The 13237-nt window shown below is 43.3% G+C and overlaps 1 protein-coding gene across 47 annotated transcripts in view; it reads left to right on the top strand.

Annotated features, from left to right (window-relative positions):
* nfixb (nuclear factor I/Xb) overlaps positions 1–13237 on the top strand; it is a 179126-nt gene that overhangs the window by 140036 nt on the left and 25853 nt on the right. For 22 of the 47 annotated variants that reach the window (XM_078951146.1, XM_078951169.1, XM_078951153.1 and 19 more), the window contains 5 exons: positions 2427–2501; positions 4590–4710; positions 4947–4982; positions 5339–5469; positions 6618–6692. In XM_078951146.1, coding sequence (XP_078807272.1) covers positions 2427–2501; positions 4590–4710; positions 4947–4982; positions 5339–5469; positions 6618–6692 — 438 coding nt within the window. The remainder of the gene's footprint in view (positions 1–2426; positions 2502–4589; positions 4711–4946; positions 4983–5338; positions 5470–6617; positions 6693–13237) is intronic. The other 25 variants (XM_078951184.1, XM_078951170.1, XM_078951148.1 and 22 more) reach the window with 3 other exon arrangements.

The following is a 13237-nucleotide window of genomic DNA, read 5'->3' as shown; positions in this document are numbered from 1 at the left end:
GTGTCTCACTGCTCCAACGCGTGCATGCCTGACCTGAGAAGCTCGGTTAACGCCGCTCACGTTCACGCACGCCTCCAAAAACACACCGGCCTCTCTGTTTGTTGCTGCAGTCGGCCCGATTGTTATGGTAAGGAGAGCCCGTGGGGGCTGTGCTTGGTTTCGGCGGGCCGCTCATAAATCACGCTGACGTTATTGGAAGATGGGAAACACATGGCCGTTGCCGAGCCGACTGCTGACCTCATGCGGCGTCCCCGCTGCGGTTAACCCTGGGCAGGGATGGAGAGGCGGAGGAGAAGATGGAGAAATGGAGGGAAAGGAGGGAAGGGGGGGGGTGAAAGAAGAAAATTAAACAGTGAGGACAGGGTGATGGATGAGTCTTCATAGACAACTAAAGCTCTATTCTGTTTCACCTTTAGCGAAGCCGGAAACACAGGTTCATCCGGCCAAGTCAGCAGCCAAACCAGGACTCAAAGAAGATATTCTATGGATTAAAAGATGGATTATAAACGGCGCTGGAGAGCTTTAATGTAGCCCAGCCATGATCTGCAAATGTCTTGCAGGCCTGATTCACGTCACGGCGGTTCAATATCAGGTTCCTGCAGAGACGATGAGCTGCGTGAGGCGCAGTAGACAGAGACCGACGGGAAGACCTGACGGTCAAAGGAGGTCAAACAGCCCTCAGCAGGTTTAGAAGACTGTTCAGGTCATCCGAGGGGAGAGTTTGGAGTCAAAGAGAAGAAATCCTGAATTGATTTTCAAAAAGAAAAACATTCTGAGTTGGCCTGCACTAGGAATCGCAAGTTTATCGTGATCGCGATCTCAAGCTATGCAAGACGCATATCGCAAAAGTGGTTGAAAATTGTGATTAATGGTCACTTTAAATGTGTAAAACAATCTTATGGCAGCTAGAAGTATTCAACGAGTCAAATGAATCCATTTATGCATTTGACCAATCGGATGGACCCTTTTGATGTCAGTTTCCCACCTGCTGCTATGAAATGGAAATAATGTTTTGCTATTTATTAATGTATCGCAAGTTATATCGTTATTTTGATCACTATATCAAAAAAAAAACATTATATCAGGCAGCCCTAATTCTGATGTTAGAATGCATAAAAAGTGTTGAGGATGGTGTAGTGGTCGACCCAAATCCAGGACTTTGGAGTTTTCCCCGACGTGCCACTCTGATCATCTTTGGATCTATTTTCAAATCCCTCCCAGTCGTCTTTTAATTATGATGATGACACTTTTAGCCAAAATCCCCAAAAACTGTGTCGTTTTCTAGGACATAGTTTCTGCAGAGCGGCAGGACTTCATTAGGAGTTCACATGTGAGTTGGTAGTGGCACTGATGGCGCACAGAGCACTAACCACCCCCACTTTCCCTCACCGTTGCTGAGAGCTCTCTGTTTACACTCTGGCTAGCTTATCAGATCTAACCATCCGTACAGTTTTGATCCAGATTCCAACTCAGACGAGGAAAACAAGGACGTCCATTTATCTATTCGTCTGGAAGTGGATGCATCAGAATGGAGCGGAGCAGGAAGCTCGCGGCCCCGCCCAGCGTTTTTTCTACGTCACAAATACGATCTTTTTCACCTGCTCCTTCCTCACAATGAGTAAGGAAATACTCAGAATTGCCATTTTCTGAGTAAGATCATCAGGAAAATGCTACGAGAACTCCTTAAAAACACCAAAAACATGAACAGGAACTTTATTTAAAAAATAATTCACAAATGATAAATTAAAGACATTTCACTTCTAATCCAAGACACTTTCTCAACGACTTAAAAAAATAATTCCAGAAGACTGAATGAGAGTCTTTACCAACATTTCATTTATTCAAAATTGTAAGTAATCTGTTAATAAACACAAAATGATTCTTCAATTTAGAACATCAGGAGGTGCTGATGAACCAAGACTCTGCAGACGGGCAAAGACAAACAAAGGCTACGAGGAGGAGAACGTTGGAGAACCAAAGCCAGGCGTGAACATTGAGCATACAATGGACATTTCTGCCACACACAGAAAATGCAATAAAGGTTTGGGAATTGTGGGAAGATGGGTGTCAAGAATCCAGTGAAATACCAAAGCAGGTTTAAAACTGAAAGAGATGGCCATGAAGGTTAAGAGGCAGAAATGAAAGTCACCATCAAATTTCATGAAAACGATTCCAAATTCGTGACGTTATCTTTATTATTCTGTGGAGATTCCTGCTCCTGTTCCATAACAGTATGTCAGTGGAAAAAAGGACATTTTCTTCCGGAACCAAACATCTATAGCATGTTATAGAAAACAGGTGAATGTCAAGCTTGTCCGAACATCTGGTTTTCAGCTCCGGTTCCAGCGTTCATGCCCGTCTGAACATGCATGTTCCGTGTCGTGATCGCCCTCACACTCTCCCTTCTGTGTGTTTCTTTCTCCCAGGCCACTTGAGTTTCCAGGACTGCTTTGTGACTTCAGGGGTGTGGAACGTGGCCGAGCTGGTGCGAGTGTCGCAGAGTGAGTCTTTCTCCGCTGGAACCCTCGCCGTCAATCAAGCGGTTGGCCGTCCCGAGCACATGTTGGGCGGCTCCTCCGCTTTAGCACCTAAGATGATTAATGAGCCACATTTGGAGGAGCATCAAAGCTCCAAAAACATACCCACAATGCATTAGCTCATCTAATGGTTTGAAAGTCAGCGCCAGCATGGAGATCTCTGGACTTTATCAGGACGTTTTGGTCCGACTAAAACTGATTCCTTTCATATATAGAAGATTTCCACTGAACAGAGAAGCCCATTAGTGCTGTTCATGTGTGTTGTCCTTGTGTGCAGCCCGACTGTTAGAAATTAGACAATCAGTATAGTTTGATTGGACATCTTTTGGGCGTCCTATGGGATTTTAAGTATCACCTGCACACCTGTACCACCATGCAACACCACACATCACCCATACGTCATAATTAACTTACAGTATCCCTTACAGATACTTCCCGACCCCGTATGAGGTCAACCCCCCATACGATGTGACTTTATCAGTTCAATTTCTCCAAGAAAGCCTCTTTATGCATTGGTTTGGAAGAATGCGATGGGTTTTCTTTCCTTAGAAGATTTGGGGGAAACAAATGTTAAGTTCGTTTAACGTGTGTTGAGTTCCTGATCAAGCAGGTCTTCATCAAGAGGAAGCTCAAGAAACGGTATAACTTTAAAATCAGTTCAATCTGACCCATGTGGGGGCACATTTACAAAATGTTTTGCCCTTTTTGAACATCTGAAAACTCTCAAGCCATGCATCAGCCATCCATTTATCAAATATTCTGCACCGGACTAGCCGCGTTAGACACACCGTCAACGAATGGGCTATTTTTGAATGTGTGTCTTAAATAAAACACATTGAGGGGACAATGAGACAAAAGAGTTACTTTATTACTTTATTACCTTCACAGTAACTCTAGAACATGTTTGTAACACGCTACAGATTAGAAGTGTCAGCCATGCAAGAAGTGTCCGAATTCCCACCCCAACCCTTAGCTTCCATAAAACTATATAGTGCCATGAATTTTAAAAGCAATTCGGACACTAACTAACGTGCTAACTACTTTTTTTTTAAAGGCGGATATGACGTTGTCGATTTAATTAAATAATATATAATTAAAGTTAAAATCTAATTAAAAGCGTTGAGCGATTATTTATGAGTCCACAGTCTTCTAAAGATAAAAACGTTGAAGGTTTATCAAAAACATACATTTAAATACATTTTCTTGGTAAAAAATGTTCTGATGCAATGCATTGTGGTCTACACTCTCCAATCTACTGAGCATTGATTCACGCTGGATTTTTGCAGACACTTCTGGGACGTTTCCAGGGCACTTGATTTTGGAATTGTAGATTCGGACAGCACTACAGAATGGTGCACTATATAGGGGTTAGGGTGGGAGTTCAGACATACCCTAGAAATAATAGACACGTTTCATCATTTCTGTAATGAGTTCGAAACATTTTTTGTGAAATTTTTATTGTATTGACTACAGTGTTTGAAATAAATCAAACAATCGTGTAGAAAACACGTCTACACGTTGGCCACGTTAGCATGATTACAGAATATTCCACCTTGTTTGTAACTCGATTGACATGTTGACCGATCACCGCGTTCCTCTCTAAATCGCTTTAACTTCTTGAACTGGTTTAACCCTTGTGTTATCTTAGATGACCCCACCCTTACTTTGACGTGTTCTCCCTACCATGACAAATGTGGATAAAGGTGGAAAGATTTCATGTAATCCATGGACACCAGTGAGGATCACATATCAGTGTCTTGTGGGGTCCAGAAGACCCTACTCCCAACGTTAAAGTACCTAGGATAGCACAAGGGTTACCATCAGTAAACTCAAGCAGATTGAATCCATATTTCAGGGGCTCTAGGTTTTTAAGGTGGACTGACTTCTTTAAAACAATAAAGGCTTTTTAGGTGCGTCTTATGGTGTGTGTGTGGGGGGGGGGGGGGGGGCATGTCAGGTGACACCTTTACCTGGATTGCACTTGCTCTGGGAAAAAAAGAAACAGAATGTTAAATTCGGAAATGTATTTTTCTTTCTGCTCCCGTTTCCCAGCTCCAGTTGCCACGGCAACCGGTCCCAATTTCTCCCTGGCAGACCTGGACAGCCCCGGCTACTACAACATCAACCAGGTGGCTCTGGGACGGCGCTCCATCACCTCCACCCCTTCTACCAGGTACAAACTCCATCAGTGGGGACAAAAACTCCAGTACTAATGCTAATACTTCTCATTTGCTAACAGTCTTACTGTTTTCCTAACACTTGGCCTGCTCTTCTTTCTGATTGTGCTTTCTGGTTTTTCTCTCCTTGTTTTTCTGTTTCCCCACTAATTCTTCTAATTCCTCCTCATCCTCGATCTGTGTCGGGATCTCTCTCTTTCTGTCCCCGACTGCTGCTCACCTGATGCTGCAGGACTGAAATGGAGCTTTATGCAAGTCTCCCACGGAGGTAGTTACACTCATGGCAGGATATTTGGCTTGATGCTAATGCAACACAGACGGCACTCCAACAAAAGCCACACACGCATGCTGTACATTCACTGCCCCGTTTTACTCGATTGGACCCAGATGTGTGAATTCAGCAGGACCTGCATGTTTTACCAACGATGTGTTCGATGACGAGGCTGCATCAGGCCGCTGTCTGTTAGCGTCCTGGCTGCTCTCGCCGGGACGCTTTGTTCCCTCGGGCTGCAATCGAAAACAGAAAGGAGAAACCTCAAGACTCCGCCCTCCTTTTGGTCGGGATTTCTGCTAAAATTCAGACTCAAGTGGGGAAAAAAATGTTGTCTGTTTTCCGTCTTTCAGCTCCACCAAGCGCAAGTCCATTGATGACAGTGAGATGGAGAGCCCCGTGGATGATGTCTTTTACTCGGGCCGTTCCCCAGCGGCGGGCAGCAGCTCCCAGTCCAGTGGTTGGCCCAATGATGTGGATGCAGGTAACGCCCCCGCTCGCCGCTCTCCTTCAGAATCAGAATCTGTCTCCACGTGTTGCTCTGGGAGCTGGAGTCGGGTCTCCAGCTTTAACCAGAGGGTGTAGGGGGTGAAGGGGGAATTCTGGGCCTAGTGAACGATGACATCAGAGCAGGCAAATAATTTTTGGCTCCAAAATCGCTTATGGGCCTCAAAAATATACTTTAAAATCAAACTAAAACATGGCAGGGATATCCAAAGGAATTAACCAGAAACGTCAAACACACCTTCATCATCCTCCTTCATAGCATCCATGGAGAAAAAAAGCTTTCAGTTCACCACAGATGAAAATACTTTTTTCCATTTAAAGCAGATTTTAGTGTGGATTCGTGCTCATTGTAATGAAACAAACTGATCAACAGTAAATATTTACTTCACAGCAGTGGATGAACTCCATTTATCTGCTCCAAAAACCCTTTTGGCCTTTTTTAGCCAAAATCCTAAAAACCTGCGTCGTTTTCCAGGACATAGTTTCTGCAGAGCGGCAGGAGTTCGTCAGAAATTCACCCCTGAGTTGTGGGCGGGGCCTCTGCTTTGCTGAGAGCTTGGAGATCGAGGCGTGGGGCAGTGGATTTTTTTACATGACAGATCGAGTGGGACTTTAATCCAAAAGTTTAGAAGAATCTGACTCAAAACAATATTTATAGCTGCATTAGAAAAATCAGTAATGTTCATTCATGCAGGAGAGAATTACATTAAATAGATCAAATATTAAAATGACATAGACGAATGTTAGTTAAAGTGCAAAAACTGACTTTTTCAATGCTAAGTATGTGTTAAAATAATAATTTAGCAGACACGATCAGCTGATAGGGTGGGAGGGGCTTCCTGGTGCCTGCCGCACCTTTTTTTACTAAGTTTCAGGAAAGTGGAGGCTTAGTTAAGCTCACACTCCCCTTCAGGGGTCACAGCAGTCTGAACAAAAGCGTGCTGCAGGGTCATTTCAGAGAGGGGGCCCATTAACATTTTCTGCCTGTGTGAACCCGGACCCCCCACCACCAAGGACCAGTTTTTTAAATGACGTCCATCACGTTAACCTGCCGTCTCTCTGTCTTTCCTCCTCTTCCTGTGTCTCTCCTTAACTTCTCCCTTCTCTCCTTGTTTGGCCTTTCAGTGCAGCACCATTTGGCCAGTGTGCAGGAGAGGAAGATTAAGCATGAGAGCGATGGAGTGCAGTTTCCTTACCATGGTTAGAACATTAAACCTTCTATTGTGTGTTCTACATCCTCTTCCTCTGCTTCCAACCTCCTCCGTCTGTTTGCGCCTCCTCTGAGCTCTGGGAGCTCCTCTGCATCCTCCATCCGTGCCGTATCTTCTCTGCGCCCTCTTCCCTCTCTCCTGTCTTGTTTTTTGGCTGCTGCTGGCTGGAGTTGTGTCTCTGCCAGATGTCTGGTTTTGTCCGTTGTGGGTTTACCGAAGCCGTTCGGTAGCCCGAGCAATGCCATGATATCCAGCGCCTGTCTGTCTGTCTGTCTGTCTGTCTGCCCCGGCGACGCTGCTGAAGGTCTGTGAGGGTCTCTGATGGGGAGGAACAGCATCAGAACCATGGATGAAAAATGCCCCTTTGATTTAGATGATGATTTTCTGTTTGAAGTTATTAGTATTGGACATTTGCAGCTCAGTCTCGTGGATTTCTCCTCTCCAAGGTCCCACCACAGCATTTCAGTGGAGATGCAAGCCAAACTTTGACTGGATCTCTGCGTCTGTAGATCCACTGCTGGGTTTCAGGTCACCCTGATGGTTCACCTGTCCAACCTGAGGCTCCGGCTCCTTTATCCCTCCATCATGGCTCTTTGGTGTGAAAGAAAATGCTAAGGATTAGAAAAAAATGTTTCATTTAGTTTATATGGTTGAGTTTGGTCATATTGGATTTTAAGATAAATGATGGTCAAAGGTTTATCTTCTGTCAGAGGGCTTTAGTACTATTACAGAAGGTTTAAAGCATCATCGGATCTTCTGGTGCAAAACCGTGTCCTGTTGCCGTCCAGAGGCAAAGTTCCTAAAGCAAAATGACCGTTTCATGCAAAGATTTTTGTTTATAGCTTAGATTCTAAACCAGTGCTGTTATGTTTATGTTCAATAGTAAAAGATGAAAAGGATGACAAAAGACGTAACGATAGGATGGATGGATGGATGGATGGATGGATGGATGGATGGATGGATGGATGGATGGATGGATGGGTAGGTAGGTAGGTAGGTAGGTAGATCAATCGATCATGTTTGACTCGAGTTTCTTGAAGTTTTTATTCAAATAAATCTGCAGCAAAAAATATAAAGCTGGGTTGCCTTGTCCTGCCACGTTTTTTTGATTTCAGGTAAAAACGGCTTCCTCATAATGAGAAGAGCGCTGGGAACGCTCTGAAAACAGATCAGAAGACGATCGGGGTGGGACTTTAAAACTGGTTTGATGTTGTGAAGAGCAGTAGTCCACTATGGTGAGGTTTTTGTTCACACCAAACAGAGTTTGATGGGACTGAAATGCGTTCCTGACCAAGAAACGAGAACTTTTATCTTTAGGTTTTGGTTCAAATCTTCCCTTGAATCAGAAAAACTTTCAGCTTTAATGGGTTTAAGGTCTGAAATGTTGCCAGTGGTTTGGATCACGGCATACCTTTAGTATCTGATCCCAGCAGTTGCTGGTTCTAATCCCTCATGTTGCAGATCTCTCACAACAGTCTAGGAAGCCCCCAAGACTCAAACAGACACAGCTGAGGGCATCCTGGCGTACAAAGCTGCCTCTGCGTGTCTCATTTGCACAAACGCCGTTTGCTTGCATCCGCGGCCCCGTAAACGCTGCCTGTCTGGAGGGGAGCGGCGTTCGGCTCCAGATGGCGCCTCCATGTGTCTACAGTGAAGGGAGCTGCCGGGTTACAGCAGACATCTGCTCTGGTGATGGTAGCCGAGGTGTGCAGAGAGTGAAGATGATGGGACGGGGGCGGGGCCTCTGCCGGCCGCGCAGGTGAATCCCGGTCTAAACGAGGGGCTCCCAGGCGCTGCAGGTGATCATGTACTCCATCATTTTGGTGGTGGTGAGGGGGGGGGGCTCTTCAGCAGCAGAGAAAAGGCGCACATCCTGTGCAGAACAATCCCCAAAACCGATGTGTGCTTTAAGCGCTAACGATGCTCCGTGAGGGATGCGGCAGCACAGATATGTGTGGCCGCCAGCTTGTTAGCGTGGTAAGACTGCGGGGTCACGGGAGCAATTGGCTAGCAGGCTGCCGGTGCGGCGTGCCAGGAACAGGACGCAGAACGCGGGAAGCGCTGGAGTGCAGACGCACACACCCACTCCCACACAGCAGCAGCTAGCAGCAGACAGATCACAGCCACTTCTGTTAGCTTCAGGAGACAAAGCTCTCCCTGGACATCTGGGTCTCATTTGCTGCTCCTCGCTGAGAAACCAGGGAAGATTCAGACTAATTAGGGAATATCACAGGGACTCCAAACAATATGTATAATTTAAGGCTCTTCATGCAAAATGAGTCGTTGTAATTGACGCCAGGATGTGCCGCCTTTCCAGCGTGGGCCACAAAGGAGCTGCAACCCGCTGGAGTGGAGTCATCTTGTCCTCCGATTCATGAGCTGATTTTAGGAGCCAATGTGGATTTGAGTCAGTGCGAGGAAGGTTCAGACAGATCTGACGACTTCAGCGTTTTTACGTCTCAGTCGAAACACCAAAGGTTGTGGATAAACAGCTCCGGATCACCTCAGCAACCCCAAAGGTCCCATCACCTTTAATCCGTTCTCAAATGTTCCCTGTGGGCTTTTAGCCAAAATCCAAAAACCTGTGTCGTTTTCCAGGACATAGTTTCTGCAGAGCGGCAGGAGGAAATACCCCTCTGAGTCCTGAACGGGAGTGTTGTTGCAGAGCAACCCCGCCCCCACTTCCCCTTACCGTCGAAAGCGTGTTTTCTATGTCCCAAATACAATCCTTTACAAACTGCATTATGAAGAAAGAAATTCTCAGAGCTTAATTTTTTCTACATGTGTCCGCCGTCATAAGAAAACAAGGAAAAGCTCCGTTTTCATTTGTGTGGATCTTTAATCAGCCTCACAATGTTCCTATTTTTTGGTTGTTTTTCAGCAAAAGCCTGAAGTAATCAGGATTTAATGAAAAAACTGTTTTTGACCCCAGCATGTATTCTAATAACACTTCAGCGGGGTTTAAAGGAAAACTGGATCAAGCAAGAAACAGAAAATGTGATTTTTGTTATTGTTAATTTTTAATCTTATTTTTCTACTTTTCGTACCCTTGTCAAAAAAAAAAAAAAAAAAAAACAACTCAACCACAAAAAAGCTCATATGATTGAATCATTGCTGCTTTTTTTTGAGGAATCCTAAGACGTCATCATGTCGGGTAAATGAAAGCATCCTGCAGCTTGTAACTAACAAACAGATTCATGAGGAAAACATCTGCAGAATACTGACTCCAGGTTATGTTGGTGGGCAGTTTGTGCTTGCAGGGGGGGGGGGGGGTGTTATTCCTCTGGCGGCACGGGAACATCCAGTTTATGGGTCCCAATTTTTTCTAAATCTTTTTTTTTTCCTGAATTAATTCCATTATTTTATTATTTTCACAAAGTGATAAAGTCCAACCTTAAACTAATAAAAAAAATCTGAATTGTTTGTTTGTTGGTTTGTTTTACTTTTTCATGCTAAGAATAAACAAAGTAACATAAAAGAAAGTAAACATGACGGTCAACAATAAAAGCAGACGAACTATAGATTATTTTAATGAGATGTAAATAAAGGGGGACTTCTGTGACTCCTGGCTGGAGTTAAACTCCACGTTGGTGTTAATTTTCCTGCTGGGAATAACTCTGTCTCCTCTGTTGCTCTGCTAATTAACCTGTTAAATCTCTTTACCGTCATAAACAAACAGATGACATAAACAGGTTTATTTGCCCACACAACTCCAAAAGAGAACTGATTATGATGCCAGACGGAGGAGAAATATTATTTATTTCTTTTGTTATTTTGTTTATTGTAAACTTCTATTTAAAAAATGATATTTTGTATTTTTAAAGTCCCACTCCGATCATCTTTTGATCTTTTTTCAAAGCGTTCCCAGTGGTCTACATTTAGCCGATCTTATTGCCAGAACATAGTTTCTGCAGAGCGGCAGGAGTTGGTTAGAAAGTTACCTCTGAGATGTGGCGAGGAGCAACCCCGCCCCCATTCCTGTTGCTGAAAGCTCTGTGTTTACATGCTTTATCGCTAGTCTACACACCTCCAAGCTAACGTCAGCGATGCAACAAAAATGGCGAGCAGCTTCCCGGTTCTGATCCAGATTCCAGCTCCGACGAGGAAAACAAAGACGTTCACGGATCTTTTTGTCTGCAGGCGGATGCATCAGAATGGAGCTGAGCAGGGAGCTTGCGGCCCTCCAACAGTTTTTACATACCGAATACGATCTTTTCCAAACTGCAAACTCCTAAATCACAATATGGATAAAAAATACTAAATAATTTTCCTAAAAAAAATGCTTCCCCGTGAAAAAAATGCCACAAGAACATGTTAAAAACAGCAAAAGCGCCATTTTCATTGGAGTGGGTCTGTAAGTCTTTGGATAGATCAGTGTTTTCCAACCTTTTTTGAGCCAAGGCACACTTTATCCTTGACAAAAATCCCGCGGCACACCAAACTTAAAAAAGGAGAAACTCTATAGTCTGTATCCATGTACGTCCTTCTGAAATATCACGTGCATTTTTGTGATAAAAAGCTGGAAGTTGCAGCTGTTTTTTCTAAAAGATGTAATAAAAGTTAAGTTAGTTTTCTGTAATAATTTTCAGCTAAATTATGTGTAATTTTACCCTGATAGTTGTTTTTTTCTTCCAGTTTATCAACATGCAATTTTATGTAACCTCACTAAAAACCAAATATAATCTTTCTAGTGATTTAGCTTTTAATTTTTTTTTCAATGTTGGTGCAAAGGCAATTGTAATTTTGTGAAAACTTACATGATCAACATATGTTTGATACATTTTACACAAAAAGACTAACATTATGTTAATGTTTTCTGTAGCTACACAAAAAGTGAACATGTTGAAGCTTTATTAGTTTTTCTTTTGTCTTAATCAAAGATGAAGTCTTTGAAAACTTCAACAAAAATGTTTTATTTCTTTTTAGATTATTAAATTGATTCAGTTTAGTTTAATGGTGTCTGTTGGCCACTTCACCTTATCCTGTTTTCTTAAATGTAGTTACTACTTCTACTTAAGCTTAACTTTTAATTTTTCAAAAGTGACATAAGTTGTGGTTTCAAGATGTTTAACAAGGAAAACCCATTGTACGCTGAGATGCTGACACTTTAACCCAATGCATCATGGGAGATGTAGTGCAAAAAAGTGCAGCAGATGGCAAACAGACTCGCTTCTCTGAGCTTCATTGTTTTGTTCACTTGTTCCACGGTCTGACACCGGATTCTGTGGAAAGCTTCACCCCTAAAGACGAACTTTAGCTGGTATTTTTGTTAGAACTGAGAGACTTTACGAGCTAAATCAGAACAAGAAAGTGAATACTTTAACCACTTCTGATTGGTCAGACTGATGACATGTGATTAAGCCTTCAAGAATGATTGGTGGAGACAGTTGAAGGGGCGGGACTTTTCCGAAAACGGAGCTGAAGCTGTGGCTAAATGGCAGTAATGTCTTTAATTTAATCCAATAAACACAAAGAAAATTGTATTTTATGATCTTTTATATTCCTAACTACTCAGTGTTTTATCAGGGGCTGTTTGGATGAACACAGAGCTGATATCCTGGAGATGCTGAATGTTTTTAAATCACAGAATGGGTCATTTCCCACCAGCACACTGGTGTAAGAAGTATATTATCTGAATACTTTAGACTAAATTGGAACATTTTAAGTTTGCCACATATAAAAAGCAAATGTTTAAAGCAGACTAAGTATATCTACATTTAAATAGACTATTTTGTGCGAAGGAAAATTCTTCTTGGGAGTGTGTTGAGGCCTTTAACGTTTGTTTAAAGGCAAACCCCACCGTGGTTTGGAAAAAAGTCTTCACAAAATAGTTTTTTGATGTCCCATATTTTTAAATTTATTAACTTAAACTATTTTTTTTAGCAAAAAATACTGTTTTCTGCTTCTTTAGAGGTCCTTTTAGTTCTGAATATGATGGTTATTTTCTTTTTCTTGGACTTGGAAATGCCGCACTTATGAGCTGAGGCGGTTTAGTCGTCATGATCGCTCCACTCAGTCAAATAAATGCTGCTGTCTTCCTCCCCCCTCCCTACTGCATGTGCAGTGACAGTGAATAGAAATGCTGGCGCCCACCTTTTTCTATACTGGTCGGCGCCCACACAAGCACAGCTGCACCCACAGCGCCTGAGAGCGCCGAGGCGAACAGCGGTAAAATACTTCCCAGTGCTGCATTTAAAAGCGAGCTCCTCACAAATCTGCTGTTAGACTTGAAAAGCGTCGCTCATAAAATCTATTTCCACGTCTCTCAGGGCCACGCTGAAATTACCCCCACTTTTATTTGCCTGTGTTTGTTTTTATATGTGTGAATATTGTGCCGTTTACTTTTTTATGGTCCTTTTTCGCTCGCCAAGGTTGTTTATCACCCCTTCGACCCAATCTGAGGCAAACAAAACGTGGGCTGGGTAGGTTTGTGAGAAACGAACGGCGATGCTCCTCGCTGGGCTTCACGTCCGTCCTCGTTATTTAGTTTTATGGATTCTCCTTCCTGGAGTTTCACTTCAGCGCAGGCTCTGC

The sequence above is a fragment of the Oryzias latipes genome, chromosome 8 (assembly GCF_053564925.1).
Source record: "Oryzias latipes strain Hd-rR chromosome 8, Olatipes_Hd-rR_3.1".
Taxonomy (NCBI): Eukaryota; Metazoa; Chordata; class Actinopteri; order Beloniformes; family Adrianichthyidae; genus Oryzias; species Oryzias latipes.
This window is presented reverse-complemented; position numbering and strand designations above follow the sequence as displayed.